The 15547-nt window shown below is 46.2% G+C and overlaps 1 protein-coding gene across 1 annotated transcript in view; it reads left to right on the forward strand.

The window, feature by feature from the left end:
• Positions 1–15285, forward strand: part of GMPR (guanosine monophosphate reductase) — a 41650-nt gene extending 26365 nt beyond the window's left edge. The window contains exons 8-9 of the mRNA XM_066558220.1: positions 2472–2631; positions 10359–15285. Coding sequence (XP_066414317.1) covers positions 2472–2631; positions 10359–10539 — 341 coding nt within the window. The 3' untranslated portion in view covers positions 10540–15285. The remainder of the gene's footprint in view (positions 1–2471; positions 2632–10358) is intronic.
• Positions 15286–15547: the final 262 nt, after the last annotated feature.

The following is a 15547-nucleotide window of genomic DNA, read 5'->3' on the forward strand; positions in this document are numbered from 1 at the left end:
GTTGCAAACATCACCAGTTCTTCTGGTGGTTATACAAGGAAAAGAAGTGTAAGTTAAAGACCATGCTAAAAGCTGCAACCTCCTGGTCGGATATTAACTGATGGAAACATAATGGAACAGACTTGAAACTTTCAGATATGTTTGCAACCCTGAAGCACAGTGGAAGGTTCTGGAGAACATTGGAGAAGTATATTTAATATGGGCTTGTCATTTCTGGAACAGCAGGGTTGCAAGCATGTGTCGTCTCAATGTTTAGACGTGCTGCATCTGCTGTAACATAGCTTCTCTCTTCTGGAATAGCTTGATGAATTATGTTGTAGTTTGCAAAAGTTACTCAAGTTGGATGAGTTTCAATCCTGTAATTCAAACATATTTGCTTCCCTCCCAAAAATATGCAGCTAAAAGGAAAATAATAAATAGATACAGAAGTGCACAGGATCCAAAATTCTGTGACTTGGAAGTGTAGTTTTCATATGCCTTTTGTATTGTTAATTTGAAGGCTGTAAGACCCACAACCAAAAATGGCACTAGAATTGGGGATCAGGAGATACTATTGACACAGCAGAATCCAGAATGTCTTTTGGCAGGCTTTTGACTTGTTAAAACACACTCTTTGCAGCCTTGACCTCAAATCTGTCCCTCCTTCCTCATGTTTTCTTTCACCCATAAAGAAGACATTACCTAGGTTTCCCAGGGTACTTGTTTTTTGCAAAGATGGAGCAAGGTTGTGCTAGGTAGCAACAGGAATTTGCCACCAGTAATTAAAATATGAGTATTCCCTTTGTTTTTGGCAGACATGAGTCAAACCAAGACTTTAAAACTCAGCCATCTGAAACAAGAAAGCTCAGGAGAAATCTGTCAGGCAGCTGACATGATAGGATACCTGAATGAGTGCCTGGCTATAAATATTGCTTGTGATGTGCTTTGCATAAGCTTCATCTTTAGTATCCCTTACCATGGACACAGTGTTCCTTTCAAGTAGGCACCAGGCAAAGGGAGGTGAGGTCAGCAGAGCAGCTGGGTGCTCTGCCCCCAGGCACTGCTGCCAGCTCTGCCCTTTGGCAAAGGGGTGGAGGGAGGAACTGGCACACTTCACTCTTGTCATGTGTTCTAAGATCAAAATATTCTCAACTTCAGGTTTGGTAGAAGCTGAGCAGATGTGATAGGGATTTCACTTACTTTTCAGATTTCAAGGTCTGGTGCTATTGTTGGGATAGTGACAGAGGTCAGAGCAAATCCTAATGCCAGACTTACCTAGTCTGGGATCTCCCCAGAGTTCAGATTTGTTCTTAGGAGGATGGATGTAGTTCAAGCTCATCTGCTTTCTGTGAAGTGTGGTTTACAGGTCAGTTCTTCTGCCAGTTCTGGGAAGAAGCTGAGCAGAGGAGAGGCCTGTTCTGGCACATACACATTGAAGAAGCAGAAAGTATGAAGAGGAAAATGCTTTGTTTCAGGGTTGGGTCACCACAGGCTCATAAAAGACTAAAAGCCAAACTTTTCCAAGCAAGACTAGATATGCCAAAATATCACAGGAGGAGCTGCTAGTGGAATAGTTCCAGCCCAGCTGGAAATACTGGAGATCACAGTAGAAAATAAAGAATGATTCCAAAAACCTTCTTCCTGATCTTACTCCCAATGGAGCTGATTTCATGATTTACAAAGCGAGAGGAGATAGACAGACTGAACAGTCATGACTGAGTATTCAGTGTTGCTATTCAGTATCTGGAACATATTTAGGAGTAGTAGCTATGGGTTACTTCTTTGTGGTGTGTGCTGAGAACCATAGAACCCAGGAGTGGTGGTCCTTGGACCAGAATTTTTAAACAGGAACCAAATGAGATGCATCCAGATCTCTTTGACTAGGAATCATCCAGAACAACACTGAACACAGATGGGTGATGGACTTGAAAAATCATTATTTCAGTTAAAAATCTGAATCAATTGTTTTATGTCATTGTTGGGAGGATTACATTACATCCATGACTCTGCTTTCCTTCAGGGTACATTCCCACTCTCCACTTGTGGCCTAGAAAACTCTTGAAGTAGGAACCATCTGCTTCTGTGTACAGCATTGAGCTGTACAGAGTTAACAGGTCCCAGCCCTGTGTTTAGGACTGCTGATTGCTGCAGTCACAGTTAATAAGGAATTGTGCTCAGATACTATTATGAAGTGAAGAGTTGAAACTGAATTTGAAAATAAAAGGCTATGGGATAGAGTAGAATAATCTATATCTGTCATTGTAACAGAAAAGGGTTTTTTTTTTTCCATTTAAAGTACCGCAGAAATACAATTCAGCCTGTGTCAGTTCTAAAGTAAAGCTTTTCATCCAAGTTTGCTGTGACTATTACAGGAGGGGACTCCGTACTAAACTATAAAACGCTGGCTATTGTTTCCAGAGATCACTGTGTTCTTGCTTTGGCTTTCACCTTCTCCTTTCCTGCTTTTTTACGTGTCCTTTTGCTGATCACAGGAGCTGGTGCTGACTTCGTCATGATTGGAGGAATGTTTGCAGGCCATGACCAGAGTGCTGGAGAAATTATAGAGAGGAATGGCAAGAAGGTGAAACTATTCTATGGAATGAGCTCTGATACAGCCATGAAGAAGCATGCAGGAGGGGTTGCTGAATACAGGTATGAATTCCATACAGGAGCAATTGCAGTGAGCCCTCCATCCAGGAACTTTTGGAGCAGAATTGGGCAGAAGGAAACAGGCCTATGCTGCTACTCCCATTGAAGCAGCTGTTTTTACATTTACAACTGCTGCATTTACAACAGCAGATCTGAGGGAGGGATGACATCAGAGGGAGACAGGGAGAAAGAGCTGGGGTTGGCTAGCTGAGAGCAGTGATGTTCACTTGTTTGCAGCTGATATGGTGTGCTGTCACTGCTGCACCAGTTGTGTGGTCTGGGAAGTCATTAGGCACTCTTCTGACTTACTGCTCCTTCAGGATGTGTATGAACTAAATGCTGGAACATGACATAGCAGGCTGCAGTTTCTGTCCCTCTGCTTGTCCACATTGGGTGTCTTCTTGGTTGTAGGGATTCCCAGCTAGCCCACAGGCTCTCTTCTGCTTGCAGAAAGTGGGTGCTGGTGAGCTGGTGAAGCTCAGCTGGAATTTCCCCAGTACAGAGATGAGGACCAGGACTTCCAAAGCACTCAGACACCATCAGCAGCTCTGGGACTCCCTTCTGCATTTTTGGGCAGTCTTCATAGGCAGCAGAAGCCTGCTGTACAGATTTTCCAGCCCTCTTTTGATAACAGAGCACCAGAGTAGCCTCAAATAATGCAGAATGCAGAAGCTTCATTTTTGAGCTAACTCCTCAGGGGAGAGGTAAGGAAGACAGATTTTGCAAAGAAATCTGTTGTCCATTGCTATTTTACTCTGGAAAGTGCTGACAATGTTGACTTCTTGGAAAAGCAGATGACATCAGAAAACCTCTTTTTCTTTTCTGAGTGGCAGTCTTAGTCACTACCCTTGAACAACATGGTTCTTCCATACTTCATTGGAGAATGACTCCTGTCTTACAGTAAACACTGGTTTATTGAGGGGTCCCTTTTGATTCTTCTCTGCTGGCATAGATTCAGGCTCTGGTCCCATCTGGTAAATTGCTGTTTGCAGGAGTCTCAGTACACCTGCACTTCCAGCCACATGCTGGGGATTGATGGGTTTTGTTGGCCTCATCTGCTACAACCACTCCAGGATACAAGTTTTTCCCAACGTGTCCTTCTGCTACCATGGGTAAGAGTTTCAGCTCTGTGAAGGTGACAGCACAGAAGGTAAAGCAGAATGGGATCCACAAAATGAAATGGAATTCATGCTTTGACACAGAGATAAGCTGATAGACAGCAATCCCAGATGTCATGCTAGATAGAAGGAGAACCTCCTGTTCTCCACCCCAGCATTGACTCCTGTGGTGGTTTTTCTCTGCACCATAAAATTGTGTATTTGTTCATATAGCACTTAGTGGAGTGCAAAGTGGTAAAACTTAGCCCCTGTCAGAGCATTTACAACCTAGATTGTGGCCTAGTTCGTGGCATCACAGAATCATTTGGGTTGGAAGGGACCTTTAAGGTTCATCTAGTCCAACATCCCCATAATGAGCAGGGGCATCTTCAACTAGATGAGTTTGCTCAGAACCCTGTCCATCTTGGCCTAGAGTATTTCCAGGCATGGGACATCCACCAGGTCTCTGAGCGACCCATTCAGTGTTTTTGCTTTCAAACACAACTGGTTTTTTGCAGAAGAAAGAGCTGCACGAGACGCCATCTGCATCTGAGACAAGCTGAAATGATGTACCAGACATGTTGCATATCTCTGAGCTTTGATTCACTTTGGGTTCATATGCCACTGCCCAGAAGCAGTGCACAGTCTGGGAGCTCTTTTTTCTTTTTTTGTCCCCTAGCAAGTCTGCTTGTCATCAAAGCCTCAGAACAAATGGTCTGATGGACAGCACTAATAAGTGTCTCTTAATATAAAAGTGGCAGCTGCCAGTTACACAGTTGTGCTGGCAGCCTTTACCTGAATGATCATTTCCTGTCCTGTGCGACCCTGAGCTTGAGTCAGCTGGAGTGTGGGAAAGGCCTGATGCTGCTCAGGCCTGTGGTTAATGGCGTTTCCCTGAGAGCCGTCTCACTGAGCAGCCCAAGCGTGCTGCCGGATCTCAGTGCAGCACAGTCATTAGGGACTGGCCTCCACAGAGCTGGTGAAAGATGTAGGAAGAGTTTGAGAAGGCTGGCTGTACCAAGAGGACAAAGGACTAAGGCAGCTCTTAAATTCTGTTCTACCTAATTAGGTGTGTGTGATCTGGCAACAAAATTTATTGCCAGCAGGAGAACTAATTGACACTGGTCCCTCTTAAAAATGAGATAAAGTGCAAGTATCCCATCTTGTAGGAGCAAAGGTTATACAGAAAGGTGCTGTATTTGGCTCAGTCTAGACAGACCTTTTAAAGTCATTATGTGCAATGCTATACAAATTTGGCTTGATCCATAGCTGTATTTTGATTTGCATCCTTGATTTGAGAATTTCCTGGGGACCAGGTTCTGAAACTTTCTCAGCAGCAAGGGAGCAGGAGAACAATCTGAAATTTTTAGTCTCTGTTGAAATACTACATTTCTGTGCCACTAATAGGTAGCATAGGAGGAGTATCCCAGTGTACTGCTAGATACAACAGCTCCAGACACTGAATCTGTGAGCCTTGGCTCTTAACTAGGGAAGTGCTGATACTGATCTTCACTCTACAGCCATGACACTGACCTGGCTACCTGTACCAGCCTTGGGCTCAGTCTTCCTTGGCCTGTCCTAGCATGAGTGTCACTGTGATTTAAAAACAGCAGCTGCTAAATCCAGAAGGCATTGAAGGGGGATTTGAAACAGGACAAGGTTGCCCTTATAGTAAAAGTTACAGGAAGTTTAATCACTTCCTAGTTTAGCTGATGGCAAGCTTGAACCAAAAGGGTTCTTAGTCAGCATTTTAAATGCTGGATACCCCAAACTTGACCCAAACAAGTCAAGTCGGTGGGGCTCCTTTATATGCATTTAAAAGCCCAGCTGTAAGTCTGTATTGGTGACCCAAATAAGCTGTTTTGTCTTTAAAAGAGCCTGAACACTCACAGTGTGTTATTGGAGCAGTGGGGAGCTCAGTGTGCTCAGTCCCCTGCAGAATCAGACTGCTTGTCATTTAACTTCATCTTCTCAAAATTACACGTGTTGGCTGGAGAACCTGAGCCTGCAGCAGCTACATTAAAACTGACAGATAAGGTGAGATGGCTGTGGCAGGGAATAAAGTCATGAGAGTAATTGTTTTTGTAATGAATATGTCAAGCTGATCCCATTTAATCTGTGTACTCACTTTCATTAATCTTATGTCATTTATATATTGGTTTATTTTTACATTTTCACCTCCTTCCATGAGGAATATGGATCAGAGCTGGGGATTTCTGAAAGGCAATTTTTATGTTTCTTTTGTGGGAGACAAGAAATAAGGCAAACAGGGTCTGAGGATGCATGCAGTATTATTCAGTTTGAGTCAATTTGTTTTTGTTAACCCTTTTGAAATTTCACAGGTTTTGTGTGAATGCTGCAGTTCTATTGTGGCCACTCAGCAATTCACAGCTGCTACTAAGCTGGGTTTGGGCGCTTTATATTAACTGCAGGGTGAAATTTTGGCCACAGAGACAGAATAGCACCAACTGCCAGCTGCTGCTTACCATCTTGTGTATCCCAAATGATAGCCTGGAAGACCTGCCCCCAGTTCCTCCATTTCTTATATGGCCCACTCAAAAGATTGCTTCATGCCAGGGCAGCCTGACCAATTTATTCTGACCCACATTTTGCTGGGCTGACAGAGCACCGTCTCATGTGTTCCATCCCATGCAGCCTGCCAGGATTCCCGCCCACCACACACATCCTTCCATGCAGCAGCCTTCAGCTGGCCAGGAGGGGCACCACAGACTGGGCCCTGTGCAAAAAGTCTGAAACAAATGGTTTTCTCTTTCTGTTCAGTGGCTGGCAAGAGTCAGAGTTACTGCTGAGAGCATCTGAGCACACCTTTCCCAGCCGCTGGGAGCCTCAATTGCTCTGTCATCACCTTTTTTTCTGAGAAGGGGTTACTTTTAGGTCATAACTCCAGGAGAGATGTCAGAGCAGCAAAACCCTCAGCAGCTCCTGCTGAACTTGCTTATGCAGCTCTCTGCCAAGTGTGCCAGCTTTTGTGACAGCCCGTGTAATCCATTGTCATGGTTTATCCCAGCAGGCAGTAAACACCACACAGGCACTCGCTCACTCCACCCCCCGGTGCGATGGGAGACAGAATTGGGAAAAAAACCAGCAAAATTCATGGCTTGAGATAAAGACAGTTTAGTAGGACAGAAAGGGAAGGAATAATAACAACAGCAATAATAATATACAAAACAGTTATACACAATTTTTATACACCACTCGCCAACCAATGCCCAGCCAGTTCCTGGGCAGTGGCCCCAGCCAGCTTTCCCCCCTAGTTTATATACTGAGCCTGTTGCCATATGGTATGGAGTGTCCCTTTGGTCAGTTTGGGTCAGCTGTCCTGGCTGTGTCCTGTCCCAGCTTCTTGTGCCCCCCAGCCTACTTGCTGGTGGGGTGGTGTGAGGAAGAGGAAAGTCCTTGACTTGCAGTAACCACAGCTTGGCAGTAACTAAAACACTGGTGTGCTGCCAACACTAAGGGCTGTCCACAGGACTCAGTTCCTTTATAGCTGAGGACACAGTTCCTTTACAGCTGTCCCTTTTCTAGCATGAGTCACACGGGGACTACACTCCCTTTGGGAGTGCACTGCACGTCTCCTCAGGTGTGTCCAGGTGTGTCTCCTCTCCCAGTGGCCATTGCTGTTTCATAAATACACTTGAGGAGAGGTGTCATGTGCTCCTCTGACTTGCTGAAAGTTTGGTGGCTCACACCATTTTTGGAACATCTCTGGAATGATGCAGGCCCTGGCCTTATCCCACACAGGTCACACCGGCCCCCCATGTCACCTGAACCCTATTGTCTTTGCCCAGCACAGCACCCATGTGGTTGCTGGTACAAGTCAGCTGGGTGCTCATCACATTGGGCACTCATGAATGTACTAACAGGGTGTTTGGACATAAATAATTTGGGCATGCATGCATGAACTGATTGGATGCTTATGCAGAAATTACTGGCTATTCATGCATGAATTAATTGGGCACTTGTGCATTAATTTATTCAGTGCTCATACATGAACTAATCTGGCAGTCACACAAGAGCACAGCAAGCCCAGTAATTTACGGCCTATACGTCACTCCTTGAGAAAGCACGTATTGGGGAGCTCTTAGAAGGTTAGTCCAATACGAACTCTTTGATCATCACAGTCTTAATGTACATAAGTTAAAAACTCCATTTTTCCTCCCTGTGGACCAGCCACCAGGGATTAATACTGTAGCAGTTCACTTACTAAATGTCTCTCCTCCATCTTGAGCACTGTGTTAAAGGGGTTAACATTTGGTTGTATGGCCATATGGATACAGATCCCACCCCTGGGCCAGACTACAGCAATTAATAGTGCACTGGTGTGTGCATACACGTAGTGAAATTCCACCCACGCTTCCCTGGGAACCAGATGACTCCTCAGCTCGCTCTGAGCAACATGTTATCTCTTAAACACCCCTTTCCTCTGGGGGCAAGACTATTCGGGTCAATGTTAGCACAGCTTGAGTATATATTCATGAGAAACTTCATCCCCTTATCCCTGTGGACAAGGCTGTGGAGCTAATCTCACACCTCTCTTCTAGTGTGTTTTCCCCAGTATGATGTCTACAGATTACTCCTTGATCAACAGGACATCCCACCAGCTGACACTGGAGGAGCAATAGCAAGTGTTTAGCTGTCAGAGCTTTGGGACTGTGTCATTAGGTGTTCACCACTTTTGAATATCTTGGTCTCCAAAGCCTGAAGTGGCAACGCACAGGCTTCAGCTTCCTAACACCATTGTAGCCACTGCAGGGATCTCTCCCAGGGGCAGTGGCTGTAACCATCACCCATTTCTGTATTTTTTCACTGAAATAAGGACCACCATGCACTCGTGCTCATAGGAGCAATGTGCAGCTTATGACCCACAGGATGCTTAAGCATGAATTAACAGGGAATTTACATTTACTGATGGTGCATTCGTGCATCAGGTAATTGACCTCTCATGCATGAACTGAATGGGCGGCCATGCACGACTGCAGTAAACCCTGCACTCCTTGCCCAGGACAGCACGCAGGGCTCTTCAGGTGGCAGGACGTGATAGCATTTGCACTGGTTTCTGCAAATCCCAGACATGGCACTGTCTCTGACAATCTTGCAGGAAGCTCCCTGGAGCCTGAGCTCAACCTCCCAACTTTGACTGGAAGAGATGAGCACGGCCAAAAGCCAGGAACAGTGGCATGAGTGTCGTTTCGTGGGTCCAGCCTTCTCCTTCTGGCACTGGAGCTTAAAATAAAAGCCTGGGAACTCCCAGCATCACAGGTCATACAACAGACCCCTAAGCCCTGTGCAGTCTGCAAGATGCCAGTGGCACATCCATCTTCCACTGGCCACTCACTGCAGTGTTTTAAGAGTTTTAAGAAAGAGTCAATTACTCATCAGATATAGGGAGATTAATCCTTACTCACATGGCATATCCACACTTTGCCTTTATTGTCTCCCTAGGGCTGTGACTTCGCATTTAAACTAACAGGATGAAATATAGCCAGGCTCACACTGAAGTACCTCCACGTAGCAGCTGTTGCTGTTGTTAATGATTCACAAATGGAGCCTACAAACAGGCATGCCCTTTCTTGTACTATCCCCTGGAAACTTTTAAGGAAGAAGCAAATAAAGCCACATCTAGAATGACGGCAGACTGCTGCCATGATTTCTGCCTCCATTTTGTAGGGCAGAAGGAAAGCATCTCCTCTTTTCTCCCACATCTGTCTTAGACCCTCCCTTCCCAAGGCTTGCCTTCCCAGAAGAGCCAGTGTGCCAGGCAGAACAAGCTTACTCTAAAGTGTAGTGGGATCAGCTGCTGATGCCACTGATCAGCTGATTAAGGGTCTCTGCTACAGGAGGGATTGCTGAACATGGGGCTGGAGAAAGCTGGAGGAGGAGTGGAAGTTATTTGCCTGGATTCTTCCATCATGTAACTCTTCAGAGGTGCTTTTTGGGAACAGTGTAGTCTGTGCTGGCATGCACCAGCACTTGACAGTATTCACAACACTGGTATTTTTCTGGCCTTTTTGCCTGGCACTAAATTGTGCTAGATTACCTTTTAGCTTCAAGGGACAGCTGTGCAGCAGGTTTCTGTAACAGGTTTCCCACTCTCTCTCTCTCTGTGAGCTCTGGAGAATCACACTGGTAGGAGACAGCCAGAGCACTTCCATCTGTGTCTGATCAGTAACATGGGACAGAGCCCAAGGGCCATGAAGCCTCTGTAGAGCTGTGCTGGGTGGTGCCTGCTGAGAACCAGCTCCAGCATTTCTCTCTTTGAGTCTGGCCATTCCTTACACTTTAAAGCTTGCAGCTCTCACAGTCAAATTTACTTTTCAATAAAGCTGGAAGTTCCACTTGCTTGTAGGCAGATGGTAGAGGGGAGAAGGGGGCATGCTCATGGGATATTGGAGCATCTACAAGATCTGTCTGCTTCTACTTCTCAGTGTTGGTGGTGAGTGGAGCTGAGGCGTTTCAGTGCTTGAGAGCACCAAGCAGCAGCAAGCAGCAGCAAGCAGTAAAGCTGGGGGCACGTTTGTAAACTGCAGCCTGCAGAGTTAAGTGCCACAATTCTCCATTAAACACACTCATGTTTTGCATGCATATGAATGCAGTGACTGATCTCTTCTCCAGGGCTTCAGAGGGCAAGACTGTGGAGGTACCATACAAAGGGGATGTGGAACACACCATCCTGGACATCCTCGGGGGGCTGCGCTCCACCTGCACCTACGTGGGAGCTGCCAAACTCAAGGAACTGAGCAAGAGAACGACGTTTATCCGGGTCACCCAGCAGCACAACGAGGTCTTCTCCTAGCCTAGGCCTGGGGGGCTGGAAAGGGCTGGAGAAGAAGAGCAGGAAGGGCTGCTCTCTTCCTTTGCTTTCTCCTCCATGTTGTGTTAGTGGCAAACTTCCCTCTCTCTCTCAGAACGGCAGTGTCATAGCCATTGGCTATGGCTGGGATTTGGAAGGGGAAGGTCATGCTATTAACACAATGCTATTGATTCAAAATGCAATTGCCTCATCTTTTATCGTTGTGCCTATTTTATTTTTTAATCATTTCTTCACCTGTTTTTTTTCCCCCTCTGATAAATAGCTGCTGAAACCTCAGTTAACAAGGAATTGGCTTGTACAGACATGGCTGTTAACGCCTGCACACATTCACACATTCCCTTTTCTAAGACTGACCTGTCAGCTACCACCACTTTCTGGCAGTGCACCTTTCAGAAATTGCAGGCTGGGAGAGAAAAAGATGCAAGGAATTACATGGAGAAAAAAACCCTCAAATTCTCTTCATCTTTTTTCTGGCTAAAGAACGGATGATATGGCACAGCTGCCAGAGGTGGATGGTAGATGAGGCCTGGCTGCTGCTGACATGTGATGCTAAAAACACCAGATCTCTGTCACTTTCAGTTCACAGGGCTGATGTTGCTGTTCTTTCTTAAACCTCCCTGTTCAATGGACTTGCCCCTTCAGAGAAGCAGGCACTGAATGTAGCAAAACTGTGCTGGCCCCCCTGCCCCCATTTGAGGAGATCATTCAGGTGACCACTTTTCAGAGCTTGCCTGCTTTATCATAAGTGCAGTTATTGAATTACCTGGGTTCCTGCTTTTACCTGCTCTCTGGGAACAGGTTTTTAAGACACTGAAAGTCAGCAACTGTAAGCCTGACATGGGGGGACAATTCTTTGTAGCCCTCCCTGTTCCCTTGCCTGCTCACATCCATTTAGCAAAGATGTAAAAACGCTGTGCAGTGCATTGTCTGTGGCCAGGTGGAGGAGGCCAGAGGGATCAAATTGCCTTCTGGTTATGTGGTACCACTGCTTTGCAGTCCTTGACATCATGTAAAGCAAGAGAGAGCTTTTGGCAGAGCAGCCTGGTTGATTGCAAGACACTGTCAGGCTGAGATGGAGTTAAAGCATTTGCTCTAAAGGCAGTAGTGAATGTTTTAGACTCTTGGTAACACCTCAACAAAGTGTAATGGCCTGATAATTAATTGATAAATCACAATGAAAATTTCTTTGGAAATACACATTGCATCCACATGAATACCACAGTAGCTTGATATGATAAATGATGTAAAAGTCTGCACCAGTGAATTAATAATGCTTGGCCACTTACTTTAAACTGCTGCTGAGATCATAATGCAGCTGATGTTACTTCAGTACTTCAGAGTCTTACTTTCCCCTCCTGTAGACATCTGTGGAAAGAGGCAGGCTTCCTTTGAAAAGCAAAAAAGTGATCTGTAGGAAAAGGAATAGCAAGGAGAAACTCTAGAATTAAACTCATATGCTGGACCGCTCAAAAAGCCAATCACAAGGACTGGTACAGTTAACCATGCTGAGAAGCAAATCCAGGCCACAAGCTGATCCCTGGTGATTTTTCAGTGTGTTGTGCACATTAGAAAAAGCAGAGGGTATCTTCTAAATTGCCTGGTATTTTAAATGTCTTCATTTAACATGTAGGATGTACTTCTTAATTGTGGGATGACCTCTTCCTCTGCTTTGGAAAAGAACAAGGGCCTTGATGCGAGCACAGGTTATGCTTGTGCTGGCTGCAAGGACCATTTGTCTTGCCCACATATCATAAAGGAATGTCAATGCAGAAGAGAAGCAGGCCCTGTGAATCCAGGCCCTGATCTCTGTTCCCTCCAGCCTGGAAGCATCATGTTAAGAGAATGCAAGGCTTCTCCACCACAGAAAGGCGCCATGGGCCACCTACTGCTCTCAGCTGCACTAGGCCCAGAGCAGGGCAGTGTAACCTCTCTGCATCAGTTCAGCTGTGGGACAGCATTGTTCTCTACTTATGTGATGTAGAGGGGAAGCAAATGAACACCTCTGTCAGGAGGAGGGTTGGACCACCACAGCCCAGGCCTGACCACAGGTGTGTCTCCACACTGGTGCCTTCACATGTGGGAAGTGCAGCACTCTGCTGGTCTCATGCCCACTCTCACTAGCGCTTTTCTACTTTTTTTAGCTACATTTCTAAGTGGAATTTAAGAAATACATATGCATATAAGAAAATATATATATTTGTAAACATTTTTTTAAAAGATCATGCGCACACCAAACCAAGCAGCTTCATGATGGCCTCAGAACAGTTGCTTTTCCAAAGGGCAGGTGCTGGGGGCAAGGGGAGGCTGCCTCTCTACAAGTGTGGCAAATGGGGCCACTCTTCCACCTCCTTTCCTTCTCCTCCTGCACATAACTCTGATCAGTGACTAATAGGAGAGGGACAAGCTATTCTTAAGCTGTCCCCAGAATTCCTCAGTCTGTGAATGACATTTGATGCCATGAATGGTGATTGATAAAGTTTTGATGTTGGGTATTTGGTTTTCTGAATAGCAGGTCTTACCTCTGTTTTGATAAGCAACATGTTTTCTTTCATTTTCTCCTCTCCAAAAGTGAGCAGGAGAGAGAAATGAGATGCAGAAAGTCTGAACTGGTGGCATGTCTGCATCTCACCCAGTTATATGTGAATTTTGTTCAGGAATAACCCTTAGCTATGTCAGTGCTTACCACTGACACTGTATATGTGCAGCTCTGAGACAGGCTGGAAAATACAAAAAAAAAAAAAAAAAAAAAAAGGGCACTGGAGTCCCCTTTAACACCTATTCCTGTGTTGCAGTTTTTGCCCTGATCTTCACTTAGCTCCAGGTCCTGTACCCTGCTCAAGCCTGCTGCCACTCTCATAAGGAACAGAGGCAGAGGGAGCGAGGAACACGCTTTGTCTGGCAGTATGGTCCAAGTCAAGACCACAACCACTGACAAATGCCATGTGCCATTTGTAGATCTACCTCACCTGCACATCTAACTGGGTTTTTTGTTACTTGGTGTCCTTTTGTGGGAAACGAAATCTTTTAAGTGCTTAATAATGCTTAATGTTAAGTCATTCTGCATAACCAGGTCTTCTTTAATCCTACACTCCAACCCCATCCTGGTCCAAAGGAATGCTGTGAGTGTGACAGCCTGTACTGTAGGCCAGGGCCATGCCATGCCTGCTTCCTCCAGCCAGGCATTTGTTGAGCTCCCAAGAGCAGTGTTGAGGTTCCCACTGGATCCACAGAGGTGCAGTTTAACATACCAAAGACCTACAAGTGGGGATGCTGAAAAGGGCAACATTTTGTCATTAAGCAATCCCTGCTGAGCATGTCTGCCTGTGGCTTCTTGAAACATAAGGACACCTCTAACACCCCTGGCACTCCCAGTGCTGCTCTTGGGTTGACTTGCTGGAGCACATTTTGCAGGGTGGGCTCCTGCCCATAGAGCCTGGTTACCAGAACTCTCCTTGGGAGGGAAGGGCTCGGCACAGGAGCGGCCTTGTGCACTCCCCAGTGACTCCTCTGCAAGGAGTGCACTGTGCAAGTGGACACCTCCTTGTAGGTGTGACCAATTGCTAAAGGGGTGGGCTTGAGCCAGCATCCTGACAGATGCAAAACAAGCCACCAAGGTCTCCATTCTCCGAGAGAAACACATTCCCATCTGCTCATTGGAACAGCCAATGGGGCAGGAGCTTTGGCTGTGCTTTGGTGCCACTTTCTTCTCCCTCAGGGCATGGTGGGGTTGAATGTAGGATGGGGACACCCTGTAAATACGGAGAGTTAAAAGGCAGGATCAGAAGAAGCCTCTGTTTGCCTTTGGGGGAGCTTTTCCCATATAAAATGTGCCTGTCTCTTCTTTAAGCTAGTCAATAGCAGGGGTAGAAAGGATGGGGATAAGAAGTGTGGCAGCTGTTGGCCAAGCCCCACTGTGTTGGGACAGGTGCTTTCAGTCAAGGACATGATGACAGTTTGAAGCTTTTCTGAACCAAGCACTCCCTACTTTATACCTGTTGAACTCCACTCTTGTGACAGACTTGTTGCTGCAGCTTTCTGCCACTGTATGTACAGTGTCTATCCATCACCATCTCACATCCCCTACTAGGGGATGGTGCTGTTTAGTTGCTAATACCAGTTTTACACCAAAAATTCTCTTTTGGAGCCAGGAGGGCTTTTGAAGCCAGTGCCAGATTTGGCCTTGTGTAGAAGAGAAGTGGGGGCAAAAATGCCAGGGCTCAAGAACGGGGGTTTTCCCTCTGCAGCAGCCAAGGCCAGCAGGTGGGAGAGGGCCAGCCCTTCCCTGCGGGCTGGGAGCTGCCAGGGGCAGCGGGGTTGAAGCATGTCTTGAGTAGATGCTGGCACAGCTCTGCACTCAGGACAGGCCACCCCCTGCAGCCTTAGCTTCATTGGTGGTCACCTGATGCTTAAGCAAGCCCTCCCCAACATTTATTTGACACATTTATTTGACACATTTATTTGACACAGTGTTTGCTGGCTAAAGTTTTCATACATAAATCAGTTTGGAGTCCAGGACTCCCTGGCGTTGCCTGTGATAACTGTGAAGCACTTCTGTGTCATTGGCCAAAAAGCTGCTGGGCTTTCAGTGTTTTGCTGCCCTGCTCAGCCCTGCTGAGATGGTGATGAGATGCTGCCCCGCTTCCCTCTGCTGTGGCATCCCCGTGTGTGCTGCCCAATCATCCCAACTGCTCCCAAGTTTTTGTTATTCAATAAAGAGCTTCACCCTGATGGGCTGCAGAGCGTTTTATTGCCACAGGTGGGAGGCTACAGGCCGCCTCTGGGCATCATCACAAGTAAAAGCCAATGCTCTCAAATGCATTGCCAGGGCAGGGCTGGGGGAGGACTGGGCAGGGAATTAAACTGGGCAAATTATGTCCCTAGGAAAGCTCTCTCCCATTCAGTCATAAAAGACAAAACACACATTTGCAATTGGCACTGTTATTTTATTAGTACGAGTATACTGAAACAATAAACTTGTACTGGTATACAG

The sequence above is a fragment of the Molothrus aeneus genome, chromosome 1 (genome assembly GCF_037042795.1).
Source record: "Molothrus aeneus isolate 106 chromosome 1, BPBGC_Maene_1.0, whole genome shotgun sequence".
NCBI classification, from domain to species: domain Eukaryota; kingdom Metazoa; phylum Chordata; class Aves; order Passeriformes; family Icteridae; genus Molothrus; species Molothrus aeneus.